This window comes from Moesziomyces antarcticus, assembly GCF_000747765.1.
Source record: "Moesziomyces antarcticus DNA, scaffold: scaffold_v10003, strain JCM 10317, whole genome shotgun sequence".
Taxonomy (NCBI): Eukaryota; Fungi; Basidiomycota; class Ustilaginomycetes; order Ustilaginales; family Ustilaginaceae; genus Moesziomyces; species Moesziomyces antarcticus.
The window spans coordinates 767,401-789,466 of NW_014639007.1; the positions used below are offsets into that span (position 1 = coordinate 767,401).

At 63.0% G+C, this 22,066-nt stretch overlaps 8 protein-coding genes across 8 annotated transcripts; 4 read left to right on the plus strand and 4 right to left on the minus strand.

The window, feature by feature from the left end:
• Positions 1-221: 221 nt before the first annotated feature.
• On the plus strand, positions 222-1,751 carry PAN0_003c1746 (DUF1688-domain-containing protein; the record flags this gene model as incomplete). Its single annotated transcript, XM_014802704.1, has 1 exon — positions 222-1,751. One exon carries the CDS (start codon positions 222-224, stop codon positions 1,749-1,751), a length of 1,530 nt encoding a protein of 509 aa, XP_014658190.1.
• Positions 1,752-1,812: 61 nt separating this feature from the next.
• Positions 1,813-5,426, minus strand: PAN0_003d1747 (ABC transporter; the record flags this gene model as incomplete). The annotated part of the gene is made up of 2 exons (XM_014802705.1): positions 1,813-5,276; positions 5,345-5,426. 2 exons carry the CDS (start codon positions 5,424-5,426, stop codon positions 1,813-1,815), a joined length of 3,546 nt encoding a protein of 1,181 aa, XP_014658191.1.
• Positions 5,427-5,527: 101 nt separating this feature from the next.
• PAN0_003c1748 (uncharacterized protein) lies at positions 5,528-6,874 on the plus strand (the record flags this gene model as incomplete). Its single annotated transcript, XM_014802706.1, has 1 exon — positions 5,528-6,874. The coding sequence occupies one exon, from the start codon at positions 5,528-5,530 to the stop codon at positions 6,872-6,874; it is 1,347 nt and encodes a 448-aa protein (XP_014658192.1).
• A 21-nt stretch (positions 6,875-6,895) lies between these two features.
• Positions 6,896-7,417, minus strand: PAN0_003d1749 (uncharacterized protein; the record flags this gene model as incomplete). Its single annotated transcript, XM_014802707.1, has 1 exon — positions 6,896-7,417. One exon carries the CDS (start codon positions 7,415-7,417, stop codon positions 6,896-6,898), a length of 522 nt encoding a protein of 173 aa, XP_014658193.1.
• A 428-nt stretch (positions 7,418-7,845) lies between these two features.
• PAN0_003d1750 (L domain-like protein) lies at positions 7,846-13,908 on the minus strand (the record flags this gene model as incomplete). Its single annotated transcript, XM_014802708.1, has 1 exon — positions 7,846-13,908. One exon carries the CDS (start codon positions 13,906-13,908, stop codon positions 7,846-7,848), a length of 6,063 nt encoding a protein of 2,020 aa, XP_014658194.1.
• Positions 13,909-14,651: 743 nt separating this feature from the next.
• On the plus strand, positions 14,652-17,654 carry PAN0_003c1751 (microtubule associated protein; the record flags this gene model as incomplete). Its single annotated transcript, XM_014802709.1, has 1 exon — positions 14,652-17,654. The coding sequence occupies one exon, from the start codon at positions 14,652-14,654 to the stop codon at positions 17,652-17,654; it is 3,003 nt and encodes a 1,000-aa protein (XP_014658195.1).
• A 388-nt stretch (positions 17,655-18,042) lies between these two features.
• On the plus strand, positions 18,043-20,133 carry PAN0_003c1752 (alpha-ketoacid dehydrogenase kinase N-terminal domain-containing protein; the record flags this gene model as incomplete). The annotated part of the gene is made up of 1 exon (XM_014802710.1): positions 18,043-20,133. The coding sequence occupies one exon, from the start codon at positions 18,043-18,045 to the stop codon at positions 20,131-20,133; it is 2,091 nt and encodes a 696-aa protein (XP_014658196.1).
• Positions 20,134-20,181: 48 nt separating this feature from the next.
• On the minus strand, positions 20,182-21,981 carry PAN0_003d1753 (HAD phosphatase; the record flags this gene model as incomplete). Its single annotated transcript, XM_014802711.1, has 2 exons — positions 20,182-20,275; positions 20,336-21,981. The coding sequence occupies 2 exons, from the start codon at positions 21,979-21,981 to the stop codon at positions 20,182-20,184; spliced, it is 1,740 nt and encodes a 579-aa protein (XP_014658197.1).
• Between the last annotated feature and the right edge of the window lie 85 nt (positions 21,982-22,066).

A 22,066-nucleotide genomic window follows, 5' to 3' on the forward strand; every position in this document is an offset into this window, starting at 1 on the left:
GGCCAAGCGGGCCGAGAGCCGGCAGCAGAGCATTGCTGCAGGCGTGGCAGGAGGCTGGTGAGCAGGCCCGGGTGTTCGGGAGGCGCTGCTATCTTGCAGCCCAAAGAGGAGATAACGCTCGAGCTCTTATTGACGTGGATGCGCGACCTAACATGCTTGCGAATTTTTCGCGCCGCTGCGTGGAGCAAGGGACCCTGTCGGAGTGCAGCTCGGATGGTCGGATGTGGGGCGGTGCAGCTCCGTATCGCTCGAACCCTGTTGATGCCGCACGAGCCACCGTTCCCCTGTCTGCTTCCTTCAGCAACCACACGCATCCTCTCCCCTTCACCTTCCCACCATCCCTTTCCCACCCATCGACCACGAAGATGAGTGCAGCAAGTTCGAGCGTGTCGGCCGACGTGGCGTACCTGCGTACGCTTCCCGCCGTTCGCGAGCGGTGCTACAAGATCTTTGGCGAAGCCGCCGCGCAGGGTTCGCTCGAGTACTTCCGCTACGACGAATCTCGCGAAGACGCGGTTGCGGACTACTGCATCGAAATCATTGCGCGCGACTACGGTACGGACTATGCGTCCATTCCGCCCCACGGGCGGTGGCGACACTTTGACGTGGGCAACATCCCGCGCGTGACGACTTTGCTCTCGTCGTGGGCTGCGCTGTCCACGCCCACCTCTACGCCGGCAGTGGATGCGACCGAGGCAGCACGCCGGCTGGTGGACCTGTTTATGGTGTCGGTGCTGCTCGATGCGGGTGCCGGCACAAAGTGGACGTACGAGGAGAAGAAGACCGGTCTCTCGTACGGTCGATCCGAGGGTCTGGCCGTGGCGAGTCTCGACATGTTTACCGCCGGCCGATTCTGCACCGAGTCCGACACCTCGTCCGGTCCTGGAGGAAATCATAAAGCGACTGCGGCGGGGCTACAGAATCTGTCGTCCGACATGCTGGCTATCGACATGCAGGTGCATCCCGATACCAACCCCATGACGGGTCTCGAAGGCCGTGCCGCCTTGCTGAGTAAACTCGGCCAGGCGCTCGAATCGGACGTGCATGGGTTCTTCCGTGGACCTTCTGGCGCTGCACCTTCGCAGCGACGACCCGGATTCTTGGTGGACTACCTCGCCACGCACCCTACCACGCGCACCGTGGACGGCAAGGTGGCAGTAAGCCTTCCCGTCCTGTGGGAGGTGCTTATGTACGGGCTTGCACCTATCTGGCCTGCATCGCGCACGCACCTCGACGGCGTTGCCATGGGTGATGTTTGGCCCAACGCCACGCTTGCTCGTCTCTCCTCTGTCGCCACCGATAGTGCCGGAGCGATGGTGCCGTTCCACAAGCTGAGCCAGTGGATGTGCTATTCGCTGCAGGAAGCCATGACCGCCACGCTTGGCTGGACGTTCGCCGACGCCGAACACGGCACCGGCCTGCCAGAATATCGCAACGGCGGACTGTTTGTTGATCTGGGCGTGCTCGTGCCCAAACAGACGCTGCTCGATGCGTCGCTGGACAAGGGCGAGATTCCGGCCATTCCGGCTGAACATCCGGCGGTGGTAGAGTGGAGAGCCCTCACGGTGGTGCTGCTCGACCGGACCGCCGAAAAGATCCGCGAGAAGCTCGGGTTGAAGCCCGAACAGCTCAACCTCAAGCAGGTGCTCGAGGCGGCAACCTGGAAGGGAGGCCGCCAAATCGCGGCTGAAAAGAGACCCGACACCAAAGGTCCGCCGATCAACGTCATTTCCGACGGCACTGTCTTCTAAACCTCCCCATATCCTCGCGATAACCGTGAATGCAAATCTATTTCCGCAATGTGTGGGGGGGCTACTTGCGCTCGCGCACGAATACGACAAGTGTAACAGCGCTGAGTGTGGTAAAGGTGACAAACAGCGCAGCGAGGGTGGCGATGTCTGGGAACCAGAAGGCCTGGGAGTTGAATCCGAACGAGCTGATGATGCTTGCAGCGGGCACCTCGATGTCGATGCCGTACTTGTGTTCCTTGAGACTAAGATTGCGCAGTTCGTTGACGATCAACGCTTCGTATGCCGCATGGAAGAACGACAGATGCTGCAGCCATCTAAACCCGTACGGGATGCGATCGCGATTGATCAGCAACCCTGCAAACAGCAGTGAGAACAACATGGTCAACGACCCCACCAGATTCGCCAATCCCGTATCCGCAATCGCAATCGAAATCAAAAACACCGCCGAGCTCGCGGCGAGCGAGAACAGCACGAGCGTAAGGATGAACTTCCAAAACTCGGCCACACCCGGCACCAAGCCGACCAAAAAGTAAACGCACCCGCCAAACAGCAACGGTGGCACTACCCGCAGCGGCACAATGTCGAACAGCAACTTGCTGGTAAAGTACGTCAGCGGCGTGTAGTAGCCGTTGCTGCGTTCGCGCACAAACAGCGCGCGCTCGTTGGCAAACACGCCCAACGACGTCAGACACGAAAACCCGAACAGCGCCAGGATGAAGAAGAACAGCCCCAGCCGGTTCTGGAACCCGCTGATGTCGTTCGTCACGCCGTGGTACAGCACCCCACAGAAGAGCGCCAACACAATCGCCAGCCCAAAGTGCGCCACCATCAGAATCGGGTCGCGGTAGAGGTTTTTGAACGCACGTCCCGAGAGGATCTTGAACTGCGTCCACAGCGAGGCCTTCTTGTACGTGCGCAGCAGCGCCCCGTCATTCGCCACGTCCGGCAGATCGTTCTCCACCCCGCGCGGGGTTCGGCCCAGGAACGCGTCGAGCTCCGCCTTGGTGTCGCCCGCCATGTCCGAGTCGGCAAAGGCGTTGACGAGATGCACGAGCTTGCCGCTGCTCAGCGCGGGCATCCAAACGGCGTTCCCGTTCGACTCGCCGTGGGCAAATGCACTGCGCAGTCCACTCGCCAGCCGGCTCGTGCGCTTGCGCACCCCGTTGCCCGTGCTGCCTTCAGCGATTGAGTTGGGCCGTGTGCGAAGCTCGGTGGATTCGTCGCGCGAGTTGGTTCCCGTCGTGACAATGCTCGTCTCGCCGCGCACATGCGCCCCGCCCTCAACATCTGCCTCAGCCTCCTCACCACCGCCGTGGGTGCGGCGCGCAGTAAGGTCGATCAGGAAATCCGCAATGTTGAACCCGGGCGGACAGGCGTGGCCGACATCGGCGAAGTAGTCGCTGCAGCGTGCGAAGGGCCCCGAGAACACCACGCGGCCCTCGGCCAGCAGCAGCAGCTTATCGAACAGCGCCACGATGTTGGAGCGCGGCTGGTGGATGGAAAAGATGACGGTGCGCTTGTACGTCTTTGCGAGCGTGACGAGCGACTGCACGACGTTGTAGGCATTGTACGCATCCAGCCCCGAGGTGGGCTCGTCGCAGAAGAGGATGCTGGGGCTGGTGACGAGCTCGCATGCGATCGACACCCTGCGCTTCTCGCCGCCACTGATACCCCGGCCCTCCTTGCTGCCGCCTGCCGTAAAGCCGGATCCGCCGATGCGGCTATCGCGGATCCCGAGGATGCCGAGCTCCTGCATGGTCTCGAGCGTGCGGAACTTCTTGGCCTCGAGCGACATGTCCCTGGGCAGGCGGAGGAGCGCCGAGTACAGCACGGTCTCGTAGACGGTGAGCGTCTCCATGAGCAGGTCCTCCTGGTCGACGAAGCCGACGACGCGCTTGTACTCCTGGTCGGCCATCTTGCGGCCGTTGACGAGCACGGTGCCCGAGGTGGTGCCGCGCTTGTCCCTGCGCGCGAGGATGTCGAGGAACGTCGTCTTGCCCGCGCCGCTCGCACCTACGATCGCCATGACCTCGCCCGGCTTGACGCAGCCGCCGATGCCGTCGAGGAGCGCCTTGGAGCCGATGCGGTAGCCGACGTCCTCCCAGTGGAGCGCGGCGGGGATGTGGTCCTTCATGAGGTCGGCCTCCTCTTGGGGCAGGCGGACGCTGCCCAGGCGCACCTCGTCGTCCTTGTAGTGTCTGCCGAGCATCCAGAGCAGGCTGACGGAGACGACGACGATGAGGATGGCGGCGACGGCGCTGATGACCACCCATGTGACGGGTCGCTCAGGAGCGATGGGAGCCTGGTAGCCGGGCACCTGGCTAAAGTGGATGCACTCGCCCGACTTGCACGTGATGAAGATGGCCTCGTCGCCAAAAACGTCCGAGATGAGCCCGTTCATGCCGGGCTCTTCGAAGCGGCACTTGCGCACGCCGTCCGCGTCGGTTTTGCACGACATCTTGCCGGGGCCTTTGATCTCTTCGGTGAGGAAGTCCGAGATGTCGATGCTGCCGGACTCGCCGCAGAGCATGCGATCGGGGATGCACTTGCACGCCACCTTTTTGCAGTCGTACGACGTCTTGTTGGACGACGCGCCGATCTCGATCGACTCTTGGCAGTCGTCGAGGCCGCAGTAGAAGGACTCGCGCGCGCCGATCCAAAACTGAAAGTTGCAGGAGGCGTCGCTCTTGTCGCAGCTGAACGTCACCTGGGGCGGGCGGCCGGGGAGCATGTCGACGATCTTTTGGTTGGTCACGTCGCACTGCTGGAAGCTCTGCTGGATGGTGGCGCCGCCGTCGTAGCACGTGCCGTTCTCGCCCAGGCGCTCTCCGCCGAGCAGGAAGTTGGCGCACGCTGCATCGGTTCGGCAGACGTTGCAGTTGAGACCGTCCCAGCCGTCGGAGCACTGGCAGGACCTGTCGTCGCCCGGTTCGCCCTTGGGGAAGCGCTTGGGGCCGTCGGCTGGCGAGCCACAGAGGGGCGAAAGACAGTCGGGCCCACCGAAGCCGACGGGGCAGCGGCAGAGACCGTCGTACTCGTTGCACTCGCCGAACTGGTAGCATTCGTACGCGGGTAACTGGCAGTTGAAGCAGTCGGGTTCGGGGCAGGGAGGACAGTTGGGCGGTCGATCTCCGATGGATGAGTTGGAGAATATGGAGCGGTAGGTCTGCAGATATCGCCTCTCGAGACTAGGTGCCGTGCCGCGCACGTTGGTCGCACGTACTTCGAGTGCCGACGCTGGGGCTGCCAGGGCGAGCAAGGTGACTGCCAGCGCCAGGAGAAGCGAAAGGGTTGTGATAAGCGGTGGACGACGATGCGGCCGTTGCGGCGCGGATGTGTAGCCCGGCATCTTGTAGAGCCTGCTGGTGCAGTGCGGCCGGCTGTGATGGATGGTGGAGAGGCGTCGAGGAGAGGAGAGGGAAGCGCGGCCTGGACCCTGACGAGCGGCTCGGCTGCTGAGACCAGAGCGGCAGTGTGCATGTCTCTGCTCGCTGATGCCTTCCACTCGCATCGCCGCTTCCCTCTCTCGGTGTCCCTGAGAAAGCGATTTCAGCTCAGCCTCAGTTCCTCGCGCATCGCCGCACCGCACAAACCAGCCGCCGCTGCATAAATGCGGTGGAGGTCGGGCGCAGCATCGGGTGATCCAAACAGTGCTGGGCCCACATCGGGGATCATTTTTTGAAATCACCGCTCGCAGAAGAACCTTTTGACGAGGACGACTTGCAACCCTCTGATCCACACCACCACCACACGCTCGTCTGGCTCACACTAGCGCCATGGCGGAACACGACCTGTCCGCGCTCGACGGCCTGCTGGGCGAGATCGACATCGAAGAAAAGGGCTCCGAAGACCCACGCGCCGCCAAGATCCAGGCGCTCTTCCAACGCGCCAAGGCCGAGTACACGGCCAAGATCGACATCCCTGCCGGCTTCATCACGCCTCCCTCCGCCTCATTCGATGCTGCCATCTTCCAGGTTCCGACTCCAGCTGACCTTCTGGCGCACCGCAAAGCCGACCGGACCGGATCGACAGGCCAGGAGTGGACCGCCAACTACCTGTACGTGCAGGGCCACTTTGAGCTCTGCCTCGCCTACGTCGTCTCGTTCGCCGTCTCGATGGACATTCCGTTCGCCTTTGGCAGTGCTGAAGCGGCACAGGAGGTGGATACGTCACAAATGGCGTTGCGCCGCTCAAAGCAGGAGCGCGAGCTCAGCAAGAACTGGGGTGTCATCAAGGACGTTGTTGACGTAGGCATGCGTGCGCTCCTTACGCTGCGTCGCTCCACGCCGCCTGCACAGCACGTCTCGTCATGGGTGCCATGCGAGGCAGATGCGAAGTACGAGTGGAAGCAGGTCGAGCTTGAGACGTTGGCGCAGGGGTTCCTGACGTTTGCCATGCGCGAAGTGCGCGTGGGGGCGGGCGACACACGCGCGGGATTCTCAGGCATGGTGGTTCGCGGATCCGACGGCAAGCGCGGCGTGGATATGGACAAGGTGCAGCAGCAAAACTGGACGGTCACGCACGGTCTCGCACTCACCGCTGGGGACCTTGCGCTCGAGTTCGGCCTTTGGAGGACAGCGATCGAGGCGCACACACTCTTTCTCGCGTGTCGCGGTGCGATGTGGCGAGTGCTCATGGCGCTTGCGCACGAACTCACCGCTTACGCCGACTCGCTCTCGTCCAGCCCCCCACGCGCAGTGGAGGCGCTGCACGTCGTTGCCAAGGCCGCCGTCGTGGCTGCTTTGCAGGCAGTGCCCAGGCGGCGCAAAGTCGAGCTGGCCCAACTCGTCGTCGCCCAACACCGCGTCATCCCGCAAGCATGGATCGACGCCGCGCTCCAACCCGACTTTACCCAGCCCACGCCGTTTGACGACGAAGACACTCTGCTCTTCGACGGGCTTCTTTGCATGGAGGGGGAGAGGACGGTGGTGCCGGAAGAAGTGGGTGTGGCGCTTGTCAAGGTGGTCTTTGCGAAAAAGAGCGGCCTGCTGGCCATGTACGACAAGTTCCCCGACTACATGCGCGAGTATCGCCAACGTCTGCACTCGCACGACACCGAGTGGGAGGCAGACGATGCTCCCGACGAAGACGGTGCAGGCCTACGAAGTGTCCGCACGCTTTAAATTATACCCTTGAATTGCAATTTATCGGATGAGGTATCGAATCTCACCCAGCTCGAATCCCGCCTCTTTGACTACTGGAGCCCTAAGACTCGCTTCCTCTGCAGCCAGATGTGGCAACAGAGTATCCTTGAGCTTCCCCACCAACGCCTCCATCTTCGCATGGTCATACACCTCTTCCAACCCCTCTTTGGCCTTTGCCTGTCGGAGGTTGGTTGCGACTTGGCCGACGTAGCTTTCGAGGTTGTGGAGTGCGGAATGCATCTGGTCGTGCTCCTTGATATGCTGGCTCGACTTGCCGAACTGCGGCAGCTTCTTGGCGAGCGTGGGGAAGATGAAGCGTTCCTCGATGGTGTGGTGCGTTTCGAGCGAGCGACACAGCGAGGCGGTGAGGTAGAGCAGATTGTTCAGCGCCGTCGGCTTGGACTTCGACGCGCTCTGCGGGGACACAACGGTAAGCAGCGCAGAGATCTGCGAGATGCTGTGGCGAAAGTGCTCGTGGAAGGGAAGCATGCCTTCGTACAGGCAGTCCCACGGATCACCCATCGTGCCAGAGCGTCGGTACTGAGCTAGAGAAGATGAAGGTCGTAAGGCTAGTCGTGTCGTTGCAATAGCGCGGGTAGGGTGGCGGATTGACCAGCCCAAGGGTGTACGGGGTGTGAGGGAGAGCAGCTTGAATAGAGGACCGCCGTGGAAAGGTCAGATGGTGACAAAGATATATGGATGTCGAGAGGTAAGGATGAACGTTTGGTGCATCGGCGTTTTCCCATAAAAAATATGGCCGGAGATGCGTCGGGTTTAAGCTTTCTCCCGGCGATTCCTTCCGCCTCGCCACCCGCGGGCCGTCTCCGCCCTAACACCTCCGCACCTCGCGCCTCCTCCCTCCATCCCCACTGCCAACCGACCCTGCTCATCAGTCCACCGAGATAGCTCGTAACCAAGGTATATTCTTTCGTACAAATACATGAGATCGCCTACTGGACCCTATCGAACCTGCGACTCTGCACAAGTGCATCCGCCTGATCCACCTCCTCCTGCGCGACAGTCAAGCCATCGATCCAGCTGAGCTTGGCACACGCCATGGCGAGCAGGCCGCGATGCAACACCCTGCGCTCGGAAAACACTTTGGGCAGCGTCTTGACGAACCGCGCGTCGGCCGCCATGAACAGTGCCGAGTAGTTGGCTCCGGCCTCTCTAGCTCTGCGCTCCGTCTCGATGGCCAGCGCATCTCGGGCGAGTGTGGCGTTGGGGTCCACCGCGTAGTCCGCCACGGGTGCATGGCGTCTGTGAAAGTGCGACTTGTCCAGACGCTCCAGCTGGTCTCTTTGCACCTGTGCATCTTTCCTCTGCTGCGCGGCCGCCAGATCAGGCTGGACGATCTGTGCATTCGGTACGGGCGGCAACCACGATGGCGCCAGGACGTCGTCCGTGTCCGCCCCGACTCGAGAAGGTGCAACCATGGGCGCATACAGACCGAGGGTACACGGATTCGTCCTGCAGTCGAGAACTTGCAGTTCGCCAAGTCCGCGCACGGCCGCAATGAGCGCCTTGCTCCTGCGCACGCGACATCCGACCAGACTCAGCCGCTTCAACCGCACCATCCCCGCCAGACTCGGCAGCGTCGAGATCAGGTTGTGGTCGAGGTTGAGCGAGCGCAGATTGGGAGCCATCTCGGCGAGATCCTCGGGCAGATGCGTCAGCTGACACGCCGACAGCTCGAGATACACCAGATTGAGGAACCGCAGTGGCTGCACCAACGCCGGTCCCATCGCCTCCCTTGCAGGACCGGTGGAGATACCCTGCGGAAAGGCGTTGCCCGAGAGGAACAACCGACGCACATCGCGCAGTTGATCGGCAGGCCAGATGATGGCGGCTTCGGCCTGCTGCCGCATGCTGAGATTGTCGAGGTGCTCGAGTTGGTCCAGCCCCTCGATGCGGTCCAGGTCGCAGTAGTCGGCGTACAGCGTACGCAGCCGTTTGGCAGGCGCCACGTCGAGTGTCTGCAGCTTGGCGTTGCCGCTGACGCGCAGCACGCGCAGCCGCGCCATGGCCGGCGCCAAATCCACCATGCCCAACTCGTTGTGATCGAGGTTGACCGACTTGAGCCGACGCATGGCCGCGAGGCCGCGCACCGACATCAGCTGGTTGTGCGACGCATCCAGCGTCTCCAACCCCGTCCACTGCGTCGTCGCAAGATTGATGCCACGCAGCCTGTTCCTCGCCAGACTGACGTGCACCAGACTGCGGATGCGGTCGATTCCATCGAGCGATGAAATGGCGTTGCCGTCGGCTTTGAGCGTGTGCAGATGCTTGAGGCAGCCCAGGTGCGAGAGCGAGTCGATCTGGTTGCCGCTGATATCGAGCTCCTCGAGATGCAGCAGGTGCCCAAAAGACGCCATCGAAGTGAGCCTGTTCGCGGCCACATCCAGCACGCGCACCGAGGCCGGGATGCCCGTGAGATAGGATAGCTCGTTGGTGCGCAGATTCACCTCCTCCAGCACGGGAAGGAACTCCTTGAGGCGCACGCACGACTCGAGCCTGCGTCCGCTCAGATCGACCGCCTGCAGCTCGTCCCACCCAGGCTCCCACGGCTCGACGTCTGTGATGGCCTCGAGCACCTTGTCGTGCGCAAAGTTGAACGACGCGTCCGTGAGCAGCGTCATGTCCGGATACCCGTGCAGCTCGTCGTACGTCTCGTCTCTCTCCCAGCTCGCCTCTGGCTCGTGGTCGTTTCGTGTCTTGCGCGGTCGTCGCAGTGTGCGGTACGACCAGTGGGACCGATTCGCATCCAGATCGAGCATCTTGCTGATCGCCACCGGCGCAGCCGCAGCAGATTCATCGCCAAGCGTGAGGTCGGCAAGCGCCTGGAGTGCGCAAGATATAGCGCGCGTGCGATCGTCCTCTGCGTCTCGGTCGGCCTCCGCGGTGGCCTGAGCGTGTTGCCCCGCGCTTCTGCGTGCAGATGGAGCCAAACCTAAATCGCGCGCGCGCGTAGGCGGGAGGTCGGCAAAGCTGATGGTTCGGTTCGGCGTGCCACCGCCCGCACCCGAAGTTGCCGACGTGCTCTGCGATCCCGTTCCGAGCCGCACGGGCAGCTCGCCGCGCATCGCCGGCTGCTTGAGGATCGACTTGGGCGTCGAGATGCTCGACACCGACGCTTTGGGCGTGGGCGTGCCGAACGCGTACGCCGGCTGGCGTGCCGGCGTTCCCGCCAAAATAGGCTCCGAGCCTCGAGTGCGCGTTGCTGCGAGATTTTGAGTAGGGTTCGGAGGGAGCTCGACGCCACGCTCATTCCGAGCTTCGAGGGCCGCCTGCCCCGTGCTGGACATGTGACTGCTGGCCGTCGAGTCGGGGCTGTACGTGACCACGTTGCGCAGCGACGAGCTGGACCTCGGCACCGTGCTCGTTGGCAGCGTCCGCGGCGCAAGCCCACTCGCAGCGCTCGGTCGCTGCGGACCTCCAACTCCACCATTCGCTGTTCCGACGCTGGGAGTCCCTTGGACTCGACTTTGCGCCGGGAGCAGCTCGGATGCTGGCGTTGTCGCAGTGGCCCCAACGGAGACGGTCGGCTGCGGCTGCCGCGCCTCACGCCCAGCCACGAACAGACGCGACTTGACCGCCTTGGGCGTCGACTCGTCCTCGCCGCTGCCCGACACCGACGCCGGCGCGCGCGAGCTCTGCCCAAAGCTCTCAAAGTCGCGGAACGGATCGCTGGACGCACTCTGCTGCGCATCCGCTGCAAGGCTGCTCGACGACAGATTGTCGAGGCGTTGCTGGAACGAATTCGACCGTCCGCCCGACTGCACGCGAGCCTGCTGCTCCTCGAGCGACTCTGAAAACACATCCTCGCTCCTCGAAACCTCGGCGGATGCCTCGGCGATGGCAGGAATCGGCGTCCTTCTCGTCGGCACGGTCGGAAGAGCGGCTGCATCGACCATCTCGTTGCGCGATGCTGCAGCGGACCGCAGATCCTCGTGCGACGATCGCGACCTCGCCACTTTCTCCCAGCGGTTGAGCTGCTTGTTGAAGGTGAGCTTGCCGCGGCCCAGGATCTCGATCTCCTGCTCGGGGATCTGGCTGATGTTGAATAGACTGCCCGTGCGCGTGATGGTTGCGCCCTTGCCGCCGAGATCGGACAGCGTATGCTGTGAGCCAACGTCTCCCGACACGGTGCGTGCCGAGCTTGGATCGACGAGCGTGTTGGAGGATGCGGTGCGATCGCCGCGTCGCGCTGCACCTCCGCCGCCTTGAACGCCAGTGCCGGCTGCGTCAGGTTGAGACGGCAGCGCCAGCAGCGAAGTGGCGCGTGCAAGGGCACCTCGATCCACGTCGCGCCCACGAAGCTCAACAGCAGAGGCAATGTTGCGCAGCATCCTCGACGGATCCGGTAGCGGAGGATCAGGAATGCGCTCGGAATCGTACAGCACGATGCCGTCCTGGAATCGGCGCGTGTTGCCATCGAGCTGCGCGCCGTGGTCATTGGGTCGCGCGTCCTGATGCACGCGCGACTCGTCGTCGGAAAAGTCGCTTTCGTCGTCCTCATGTCGGCCACCGATGACGTCAAGGGTGGGCTCGTGCAGGGTGATGAGCTGCGGCCTCTGCACGGTGCGTGGTTCAACATCGGGCGCGGTCTCTGCCGGAACGCTCGCTTTCGCCGGTGTGTAGAGCTGTCTGCGCCTTTGGATGCGCTCTTCGAGCTGGCGGATCTGCTGGTCTCGGTATGCGACGGCTTCGTCACTCGGCTGATTGTGCTGGCCATCCAGCTCCTGCTCCACCTCGTCCTCGGCGATCGCGGCTGCACTGATGCGACGCAGCAGTTTGCGCGGAGACTCGGCAGCCTGGATCTGCTCGGCGATGCGGCGCGAGAGGGATGCGCGCGACTTGAGCGTGGAGGACATGGGGATATCGTTGGAGCTGGACTCGGTGATGAACGACGAGTCCGGCGGCAGTCTGCGCGAGGACAGACGCTGCGGGCTGCCGTGATCGACGACGGACGGCACCACATCAACACGAGGCGATGACCTTTGACTCGGCCCAAACGAACGCCTGCGCCTTGCCGGCGAAGACGCCTGAGGAGTGCGCGCAACATCGGCTTTGCCCTGGTGAAATGCTGCCTGACTGCGTGGCTTGGCGCCACTGCCCGACGACTCGTCGTCTTCGGTTGCCCATTCTGGCGATGGCTGGCGTGGAGGCGCCTGGGTCCTGACTGCGTCTTGAAGCGCGCTCATAAAGTCCGTGGACTCCTTGACATAGTCGACAACCGGCTGGGCTCTGGTGGGTGCGTCCTGCGCGGGCTCGCCGAGGGTGGGCATGGACATGAGGTCGCCCGTGAGAACCTTGCGAGGCTTGACGTCGAGCCTGAGTCGCTTGCGCTCCCGTTCGATCTCGCCTGCGCGCGTGGGCTGCGCAGCTGGCGCTTGTGCCGGCGTACGATCGTTGACCATCATCTCAAGCTTTGCGCGCGTGACGGCGTCGTCGTAATTGAACTTGAAGAGACGCATGGGTGTGTGTGGGGTAGGAGGACCCGAGACCAGGTTGCTGCCGCTGGCTGGCATGGCTGGCGAGGCAAGGCCAAGGTCGGCAGCGGCGGAAGCTGGTCGAGCGAGCGCGGAAGCGTGCATGTGATTCGGATGCAAACTCTGCATGTTGTGCAGCGACTGAGACGGCACCATGCCTCGATTGACGTGCAGCGTTGCAGGGACCGACGCATGCGGCGTTTGGAAGGTGAACGCAGTGGTTGGCACGCCGACTTTGGTTGTTGGAGTCGCTTCCGACTCGGCTGCAGGGGGCTGTGACGAGGTAGCCTGGTTGTCGCCCGGTTGCGCGGTGAGCTGAGGACTGGGCGAAGACTGCGATGGCGGGTTTGGCTCGAGCGCAGACATGATGTTGTGGACTGGCTTGTCTGGAGGGGTGGGCGTCTTGAACATGGTCTGAAGGCGCATGGGTGTGAACATGTCGCCACCCAGCGCGCTGATCCCCTTTCGATTCTGCGGATTGCCGCCTTTTGCTGGACTCTGCTGCCAGACGGGACGGAGAACGGGTGGGAGAGAAGAGGCGTCGGCCTTGTGGATGAAGGTGCCCTTTGCGCCCGATGCGTCGGAAGCGGCTGAAGGGGAGCGCGGCGGTTGTTGCGAAGTGTTGCGCGACTGCTGGGCGGTCTGCATGTTGGTGATGCGCGAGTTCTCTGCGAGCGAGCCGCGTGCACTGGCAAAGTCGTCTTGGGCTGAGCCGGAAGATGCCGAGTCCGAGTCCGGGTCCGAGTCGGAGGGGGAGTCGGACCAGATGGTGCTGTCACCCTCGTCGTTGTGTGCTGCGCTGCGTGAAAGACGTGCGCGCCTGTTCTGGTGGCTGGGGTGGCGTAAGGAGGAGGTGGAAGGCCCTGCCTGCAAGACGCGACTGGAGGCGGCGTTTGAGGGAGTAGGTGCTGCAACAGCAGAGGATCGGCCCTTTAACAAGGCTCGCCGCGCTTGGTGACGAGCTGCGGAAAAGGCGGGGTCGGGAAGTGCGCCGATGGCGGTGAGGATAGGTGGGCGAGGTGTTGCGGCCGGAGTGGCAGGGACTTGGCTTGTGACCGGCGCATCCTTTGCAGAGTCAGACGCGGGCAGGGCGGCTGCAGCTTGGTCTTCGTCTGGCCACGACTCGTCCAGATCGTCGGTCATCCAGTCTGGACGAGTGGCAGCGGGTGGTGCGACGGCACTTGCGCGCGGAGTGAGTGCAGCATCGTCGGTTTCCTTGTCTGCCCCGGACTGATCCCAGATGGAGCTGACGGTGTCATCTGCCTCGGTGGGCTCGTGGTCCGGAGGAGTGCCGGCCATCTTTCCCTGCACGCTGGAAAAGTTGGAGTCGATGGAAGGCGTTGGATTTGGCGAGGATGCGCGGTCGTGTTGCGCTTCTGTAGGGCGTTCTGTGGCCGTGCTGTTTGCCGATGCCGAGCGCGAGTGGGAAGATGGCGCAGACATATCGAGTGGATGGGCGGGTTGCTGCGTGGAGGCAGCCGTGTCGAAGGAGCGTAGATCCTGTGTGTCCGGGGTATCCATGGTGAGAGAGGGCGGCTCGAAGGAGTGCTGGTGAGGTCGCGACTATGTATGCGAAGACATGGAAGGCGCGGAATGATGTTTTGGCTGCACGCTAGGATGAAGTGGGGGTTTCGACGCGTCGTCGATGCGAGCGGGGGCCGGTGTCTGTGGTGTGTCGGATAGGTGATGAAGATGTGTGCAAAGAGAAGGTGAAGATCCAGCAAGGAACACCGAGGTGTATGGAGCGAGAAGGAGAGAGTAGTGTGTGAGAGAGCAACACCCGCCGTGGCAGCAGCAGCAGCAGCAGCAGAGTGCGAGTGTGAGTTGTGTGTATCGCTGCTGCTGCAGCTGCGGACCCTCTTTTTTAGGCGCGCCACGCGCTTCCACCTGCAGCTGCCGCTGCTGCCGCTCTGCCCGCTCTCCAAGCCGAGTCGAGTCGGAAAATCCCATCCAGAGCACGTGACCACAACTCGACCCCAACGCGTTCGTGTAGCAGCGGAAAGTCAGCCAAAATCGCCCAAATTCAGCCAAAATCAGCCAAAAATGCGAGCCAGCAGCACGGCGTTGTGGAGGCAGCAACGCGCCTTTCTTTTCGAGGTGTTGGTCTGCTGTGGAAGTTGATGTGTCGCTCTCTTGCACCACTACCACCATCCATCCATCAATCCCACCTATCCATCAGTCTCTACGCCACTCCCTCACCACGCCATTTCATACGTATGCTACGAGTGTGACGCACACGCCCCACTTTCCCTTGCTGACACGCCATGGACGCAGCCGCCCTGGCCACGCTGTTGGCCGACTCGACAAACAAACTCGTCGGCTTGCATTCCCAGATCGGCCATCCACCCGAGGCATTGCAAGGCGCCCTCGATGCTCTCCACCATGCTCTCAAGTCCGCCGTCGACGACCAGATCAGCAAGGTGCAGCGAGAGGCAAGCGACCTCAGCACAGAATGCGCACAGATCGAGGCCCACAATGCACACATCAAGAGGGCATTAGGCGAAAAGTCGCACGTCTCCAATCCATCATCCCTGCAGAACGCCATCGGCAAACGCATGGTATCGGCAGCCTCGCCCTCGGCAGCAACATCCGAATCCGCACCCTCCGAATCGCAACCACTCCTCCAACGACGTTCCCAGCTACAGATCGAACAGACGCGTCTCAAGGCCTCCTACACCACAAAAGAGGCTCAGCTCGACCGTCTCACCGCCAAACTCCAAACGTACGTGCCCCTGCTCGGCACGTTTGTCAAATTCCCAGAAGATGCCGCACACGACGCCGCTTCCTCTCTAGCCTCCGAGGCCTCGACGCCCACCACCTTCCGCGACGTCTCGCAACCAAGGATAGCCTCCTTCGAGGCAGAAATCATCCGTTGCTCCAAGGAAGTCAACGCCAGGGCAGAGAGGCTACAGACTACACTGCTCGAGGTCGTCCAGCTCTGGTCTGAACTCAACCTCGAACCTGCCCAGCCTGCTGCACTCTCCGACGAGCGCGTCTTTGACTCGGAACTAGGCGGAGACGACACCGACTGCGGCGGTGGAACGCTCGGCTTCGATCGCGCCATCCTCGCTCACCTCCAGCTCCAACCCATCCACGACGACCAAACAGGCTCGTTCATTGGCGAGTTCGTCAGCACCGAGCAGCCCGAACCTCGCGACACCGCCTCCTCGAGCAACAGCCGCGCCATCGATGATCTGCTCTCCCAAACGCCAACACGCGCCTCGCTCGGTGGACAGCCGGCTCGCGACAGCGGCGACCTTGCTCTGCAGCTCTCGTCCGCCACAAAGACCGCCGCAGCGCCCGCACCACCTTCTCACCTGCTCGAGCCATCCGAGGCCAACCTGGCAGGCGCAACCAAGCGTCTACAGTGGCTCGAAGCAGAGAAGCAGCGACGCGAGCTCCTCATCCAGGAGCTCTACGACGAGCTCAGCGAACTCTGGGCCAAATTCGACGTGCCCGAAGACGAGATGGACGCCTTTGTCATGGATCATCGCGGCAGCACCCTCGACGTCATCCAGGCCTACCACGCCGAACTCGAAAAGATGAAGCAGCTCAAGGCGCAGCACATGTCGCTCTTCATCACAAAGACGCGCGAACGCATCGCCACGCTCTGGGACTCGCTCTTCCTCACCCACGAAGAACGTCAGGCCGCATTCCCACCGTTCTTCATCGACGTCTCCGCCGACACAGACCCCAACCTCGACGAACCGCTGCCCACCGACGAGATCCTCGCGTCGCACGAACAGATGATCGACCACCTCACAGAGCAGGTGCGCCTCAAGGCGCCCGTCCTCAAGGTCATCGGCAGGTACAAGGAGCTCATCGACGAGGCGAGGCAGCTCGACGAGTCCGCCTCCGACGGCTCGCGTCTGCTCGGCCGCTCCAACCGCGGCGACCCGGGCCGTCTGCTGCGCGAGGAAAAGATGCGCAAGCGCGTCAAGATCCAGAAGCCCAAGATCGAGGCCGAGCTGCTCAGAGTCATCCCCGCGTGGGAGGAGGAGCACGGCGAGCCATTCACCATCAACGGCGTGCGCTACCTCGACGAGCTCATCGAGCAGGTCGAAGATGCAAAGGAGAATGCCAACCGCAAGAGGACAAGGACCGTTTCGGGTGCACAGCCCACTGCACCGCCCGTCAGCGCTCCGGCGAGTGTCCGACGTGGTCCTCTCGCTCCCTCCGCTTCGTCCAACCGCGGTGTGGCCGCCACGCCGATGAGGTCCATGACTCCGCATCAGGGTACGCTCAAGAAGCCCAGGATCGCAGCGACGCCAGCTACGGTTGCTGCACCCACGGCGAGATCCATGTCGGTCAGGCAGAATGCAGTGCCGGCGTCGGTCTCGCGCATGACCTCCGCACGCGTGCCCATGTCCGCCGCGCCGAAAGCACACTACTCGGCCGCAGGAGGCGCTTCGGGCATTCAGCGACCCGCATCATCGATGGCGGGAAGCTACCGCACTGCAAGCAGCGCCTCGTATGCAGCGGGCCCCAGCAGTCCGTCGCGCATCCCTGGTCCCTCGCCGCATCTCGCATCCAAGCCGTTTGGCGCTCCACCGCCGCAACCGAGCTACGGAGCCAAGGTGGGCGCGCGGCATGCAACTGCCTCGTCGGTTGGGTTGGCAGCGCGCACGGTCAAGGCGCAGCGCGAGAGCTTCCGACCGCGTCCCTCGCTGGTGGCCAAGGTGCCGCGCAGTGCCATCGTTGTGGGCGGGGCGACTCACACAGGCGAGATCGTCTCGCCCGGTCGAGCGAGCAAGTGGGGTGAGATGGGTCCGCCGCGTTGGCCCGCCGCAGGCCAGCCGGCTCACACGCACCGCGACATCTCGAGCATCTCGGCCAGCAGCAGTATACACACGGACATCACCACCGTCATCCGCCCGCAGGCGGGCATGGGCATGCAGATGGGCAAGGCACCCGAGCCCGTCAAGCGCACGCGCCGCGCGCCGTCCATGTCGCTCGAGGCGTGTCTGGCCAACCTGGCGGCGTCGTCGACGCACGGCAAGGCGCGCATGGGCGACGACGCTCGCGACCTGGGCATCTCGTCCATCCGCAGCGTCTCGTCCAACGACGACATTGCCGGCACAGCAGACGACGACGGCACCCGCGCAAGGGTGCATGGCTGGAAGGACGGTCTGCGCATCGCCGGTGCCGGTCTGGACGATGTTGAGGATGAACCGCCCACGCTGCCTCGGTCGGGAAGCAGCAATTGGGAGCTCGTCGGCGATCAGGAGCCAGATCACTATGCGCATCAGCATGCACTCGCCGCATGATCGCGCTGCGCCTCGCTTATACCCCCCCCCCCCTCTCGCCCGGACATTGGAAATCTTGCACTGTACACCACCATTTGCTTTCACACACTATGCTGCATCTTTTGACTCTAGACCATACCTTCTCCCCACCGGATGGACGAATGTGGTTTGCTGTGTGTCTGTTTGTTTGCGAGTGTGGGGGGAAATGCGGGGGGACACAAAGCCGAACGGGGCTGAGAGGGGCGACCGTGCGCACGCAAATCCGAAACCCGATTCTTGCAGGGTGCGGCGCGGCTTCTCTGCTCGGGTTTCGCGGAGACGCCTGGTTCGCTCGCCTCGCCATCATCTTGCTGCATCTCGTCCACCATTCTACGTCTACTCGCATCGATCCTACACGACAGAGCACAATATGAGGCGGGTGGTTCGACTCAGCCAGAGCGTGCCCAGCGCGTCCGCGGTGGCATCGGGCGCCTCAGCCACATCGCACCCGCACCGCCATGCGTCCACATCCGCACCGGCATCCACATCGCACCAGCGCCTCGCAACTCCCAAGGGCAAAGAACGCCACTCTCCCGCACTTGGAACTGACCCCCGTGCGCATTCGAAGAAGCTGCATCGCATCCCTCCGCCCGGATTGCGTTTGCTCAGCAGTGTCCCGGGTGCAGGACCCGCACGGCTCGGCATGGACTCGCAGGCGGATCTGGGTCGTCACTTTTACCTCAACAAGGTGCTCGAGCAGTGGGCGGCCAAGCCTGCCACGCGCATGACTTTGCGGCAGCTCATCTTCTTCGGACGCACGCTCGGTAGGGACAGGGAGAAGATCCTCAAGAGCGCCAACTACGTGCGTCAGGAGCTGCCCGTTCGCATCGCGCACCGCATCCGCGACCTCCAAGCGCTCCCCTTTGTCGTCATGACGAACCAGCATCTGGAAGATGTGTACCAGAAATACTGGTCGGCCTTCGAGACGTTCCGACGCTTTCCGCACATCAAGACCATGGATGACAACGAAAAGTTCTGCAACCTTCTTCGCCGGCTGCTCGATGATCATTTGACCATTATACCGTCGCTGACGATCGGGATCGTCGAGTCGTCGCACCACCTGCAGCCGCAGCAGCTGGACAAGTTCATGGAGCGCATGTTGCGGTCGCGCATCTCGCGGCGCGTGCTGGCTGAACAGCACATTGCGCTCAGCGAGGCTCTCGATGATCCCTTCCACTTTTTCAACGAACCTGCCCGCCGACCGGGCGAGGACGACGAGGCCGAGATGGATCTGGGCGACGATGGAGCGGGCGATCATGTGGGCATCATCTATACGCGGCTGAGTGTGGCGAGCGTGGTGAACAAGGGGATCAAGCTGCTCACGCCCATGTTCGCGAGCGTGCAGGGGGTGGAGGCGGAGCGTATCCCGCGCGTCATCGTGGACGGCGACCTCAAGGCGCGCTTTGCCTACATCCCGGAGCATCTCGAGTACATCGTGTTCGAGCTGCTCAAAAACGCCATTCGCGCCACGATTCGCAGCGGTGCGGGGAGCGAGCAGCCGGGCACAGTGAGGGTGACCATCGTCGAGGGCCCGCCGGAGGAGGATCTGATCATCCGCATCTCGGACTGCGGCGGCGGGCTGCCGGATTTGATCCAGCAGCTATCGGCGCCTCCTGTGGGCGTGCCGCAAGTGGTGGGCGAGACGGGCTTTGCATCGCGTCCACCCGCAGCAGCGCATACCAGCACCCCCGAACCCGCGGCGAGCTCGGACCAACAGTATCCGATTCCGTTCCCGGAGACGGGGCATATTGGTGGTTACCCGCCGCGTGGGTCTCGGGCTCGGTTGATGGACGACGATACGCTGCCCGTGACGCTGGACGATGCGCCGCATGCATCCCCACGCGCGGATGCCGCAGCGTACTATGCTGAGCCGTGGGCCGAGTTCTCCTCCGCCTCTTCGCGCATGTGGTCTGCTCGTGGCGGTGTCGGTTCCGCAGGGGGCGTTGGCGGCTCAATCCCACCAAACGAATTCGGTACCGTCGGCACCTCAACTTCCGCAGCGGAAGGCTACACGGATCCGCTCATCGATGCGCTGTGTTCGTTCAGCAATGTGCGCAAGCGACTTGCCATCGAATCGCACGCCGCCACCCTCGACCCTTCCGACGGCGACCACGGTGCCAGTGCCGCGTATGGCTTGCCTGCATCGGCACATCTCAATTCAGCAGGTCTGGGAACGAGGGACCGATTCGATGCGCTCAAGTCCATCGGCAAGTTCAAGGGCACTGTGACAGAGCAGGTTCCGCGCGGGAGACCCGTCCAGGCAATGGAGGGTACAGGCCCCGCAGCTCTGCACACCGTCCAGGTCGAAACGGGGCTCGGACTGCCCATGGCCAAGGTGTACTGCGACTTTTTCGGCGGCAGCCTGAGCTTCCGCAGCCTCGACGGTCATTCCACCGACATCTATGTGCGCCTGCCCAAACTCGGCACCAACAAGGAGACGATCGAAGAAATCGTCCTCTAGCTACCCAGATTGCAATGCGAATGTCGCTCAATTATTGATTGGTGTGGGTTAGTGCGACTCGGCACGGCGCTGGTGGACGCGTTCGAGCTTGTCTAGCACCTCCTGGCGTTCGCGCACCAGATGGAACAGCGTCAACTCCAACCTGCTCCATAAAGATAGGTCAGCACCAATGCAAATCGACACTGAGGTTGGGCGCACTTACTCTCTCTTTCGATCCGCTTGAGCACCACGCAGTGCCTTTTGCACTGCCGGATCGGCGGGCATTTCTGGTGCGGGGTGGTGGTGCAATTGCGGATCCGGCTTGGCGGGGGTTGGTGGCAGTGTCTGTGTGGGATCGATCGCTTTCGTCTCCTTGAGATCATGCAGCCTCATGCCGACGTAGTAGCTGGCGGGTACGATTACGAGTGCGGACAATGCAGCGACCCAGTTGCGCATCGGCACCCTTGGTCGTCCGCCCGCTCCCGAGCCCGTGCTGTACGGTCGAACCTGCTTGATCTCCATCTGTCGTCGGCTGAGGATGCCAGCACGCGAGCCGAACTGTCGCAAGTGCTGTACGCCTCCGCGTCCGAGCTGCGAGACCGCCCCCACTCGCGCGTCGAGGTACTCGGCCATCGACGCCGTCACCGCCTGCTGCTTCAGCTGCGTCTTGCTGGGCGGCGCCACGTCCGCATCGAGCGCAAGTGGTTTCCGACCGCGCGAGATGCCCGCTTCCGAAACGCCAAACGCCAGTCCTTGCATCATGACGTTCCATCCATCGCGCACATTCGACGACAGCCACACCACCGGCCGGCTCACCAGCAGTCGCGAGATGATGGAGCCCAACCCGCGCGGTAGTGGCCGCACCAGCGCGGAAACGAGCACAGCGCCGAGTGCTGGTTCGCTAGGTACGGCCGTGGGTACGGTGTCGCGCGTATACGCAAACTTGGCCTCGTCACCCGAGCTTAAAGCCACCATGCCCAGCGTTGGGGAGGAAGACACGGCAATCGCTTGCCAGTCCATCGATGCAGACGTTGGTGCGCGCCTGGAAAACATGCCCGGTTCGCCGGGTCGATAGCCTTTCGAGATGAGGTACGCAGTGGTGCGCGCCTCGAGCTTGCGCATGAGCGCATTCAGCCGGCCCTCGTACGCCCAAATGCCCGTAGTGAGCACCGACACGCACTGCGCGCCCATCGCCCTCTCCTTGTGCGAGCCTGCATCGTTTGCTATCCTGGACCTCCTGCGGCTCAGCTCTTCGTTCATGCGATGCGCCAGAATCACGTCCGTCATAGTGCGGTCTCCCACGACCAGCACACTGCCGCTTCCCTCCGCATCCTGCGGCACGCCAGAGCTGATAAGCTTGCGTCGCTCCTTGAGGTAGCGTCTTGTGGTGCTGCTGGGTCCAGCCTGGATCGTGGCTGAGCCGGGCGGCATGTGCTGTGCCTGGGCGAGCGTCGTCTCGCGATCGTGCGAGAGCGCCACAAAGTACTCGAGCGCCTCTGCAGCACACGCCCTCGCGGGCTTCTTCTGCTTGTGGCACAGCACGGGCACATTGAGAGCACGGCTGAGCGATTCGGCGCCCAGACCAGACGGGTCGTCCGAGGACCCGCTCGAGTTGCTTACAACCAGCACGTTTTCGCGGCCAAACACGCGTTGGCAGTCGTCCCAGGCCGCGGCGATGGACGGCTGGATCGTGTCCGAGTGCGGGGCGGTGAGGCAGTTGTCCTTGTCGAACACGACGAAGCGCACGCCGTTGGCATGCAGCGCGGACCAGTCGAGGTGGCCGATGTCGGGCACCTGCACGTGCGGCACCACCAGCGAGGGGCGCACGAGCACCGCGAGCACGGCCACGACGCCAGACAGGTTGCCCATGGCTCGAGTGTCCAGAATGCCGAGAAGGTGGTGGTGAATGGCAAGCAGGCTGCAAGACGAAGTGGAGCTCTCTGCATCTTTCGAG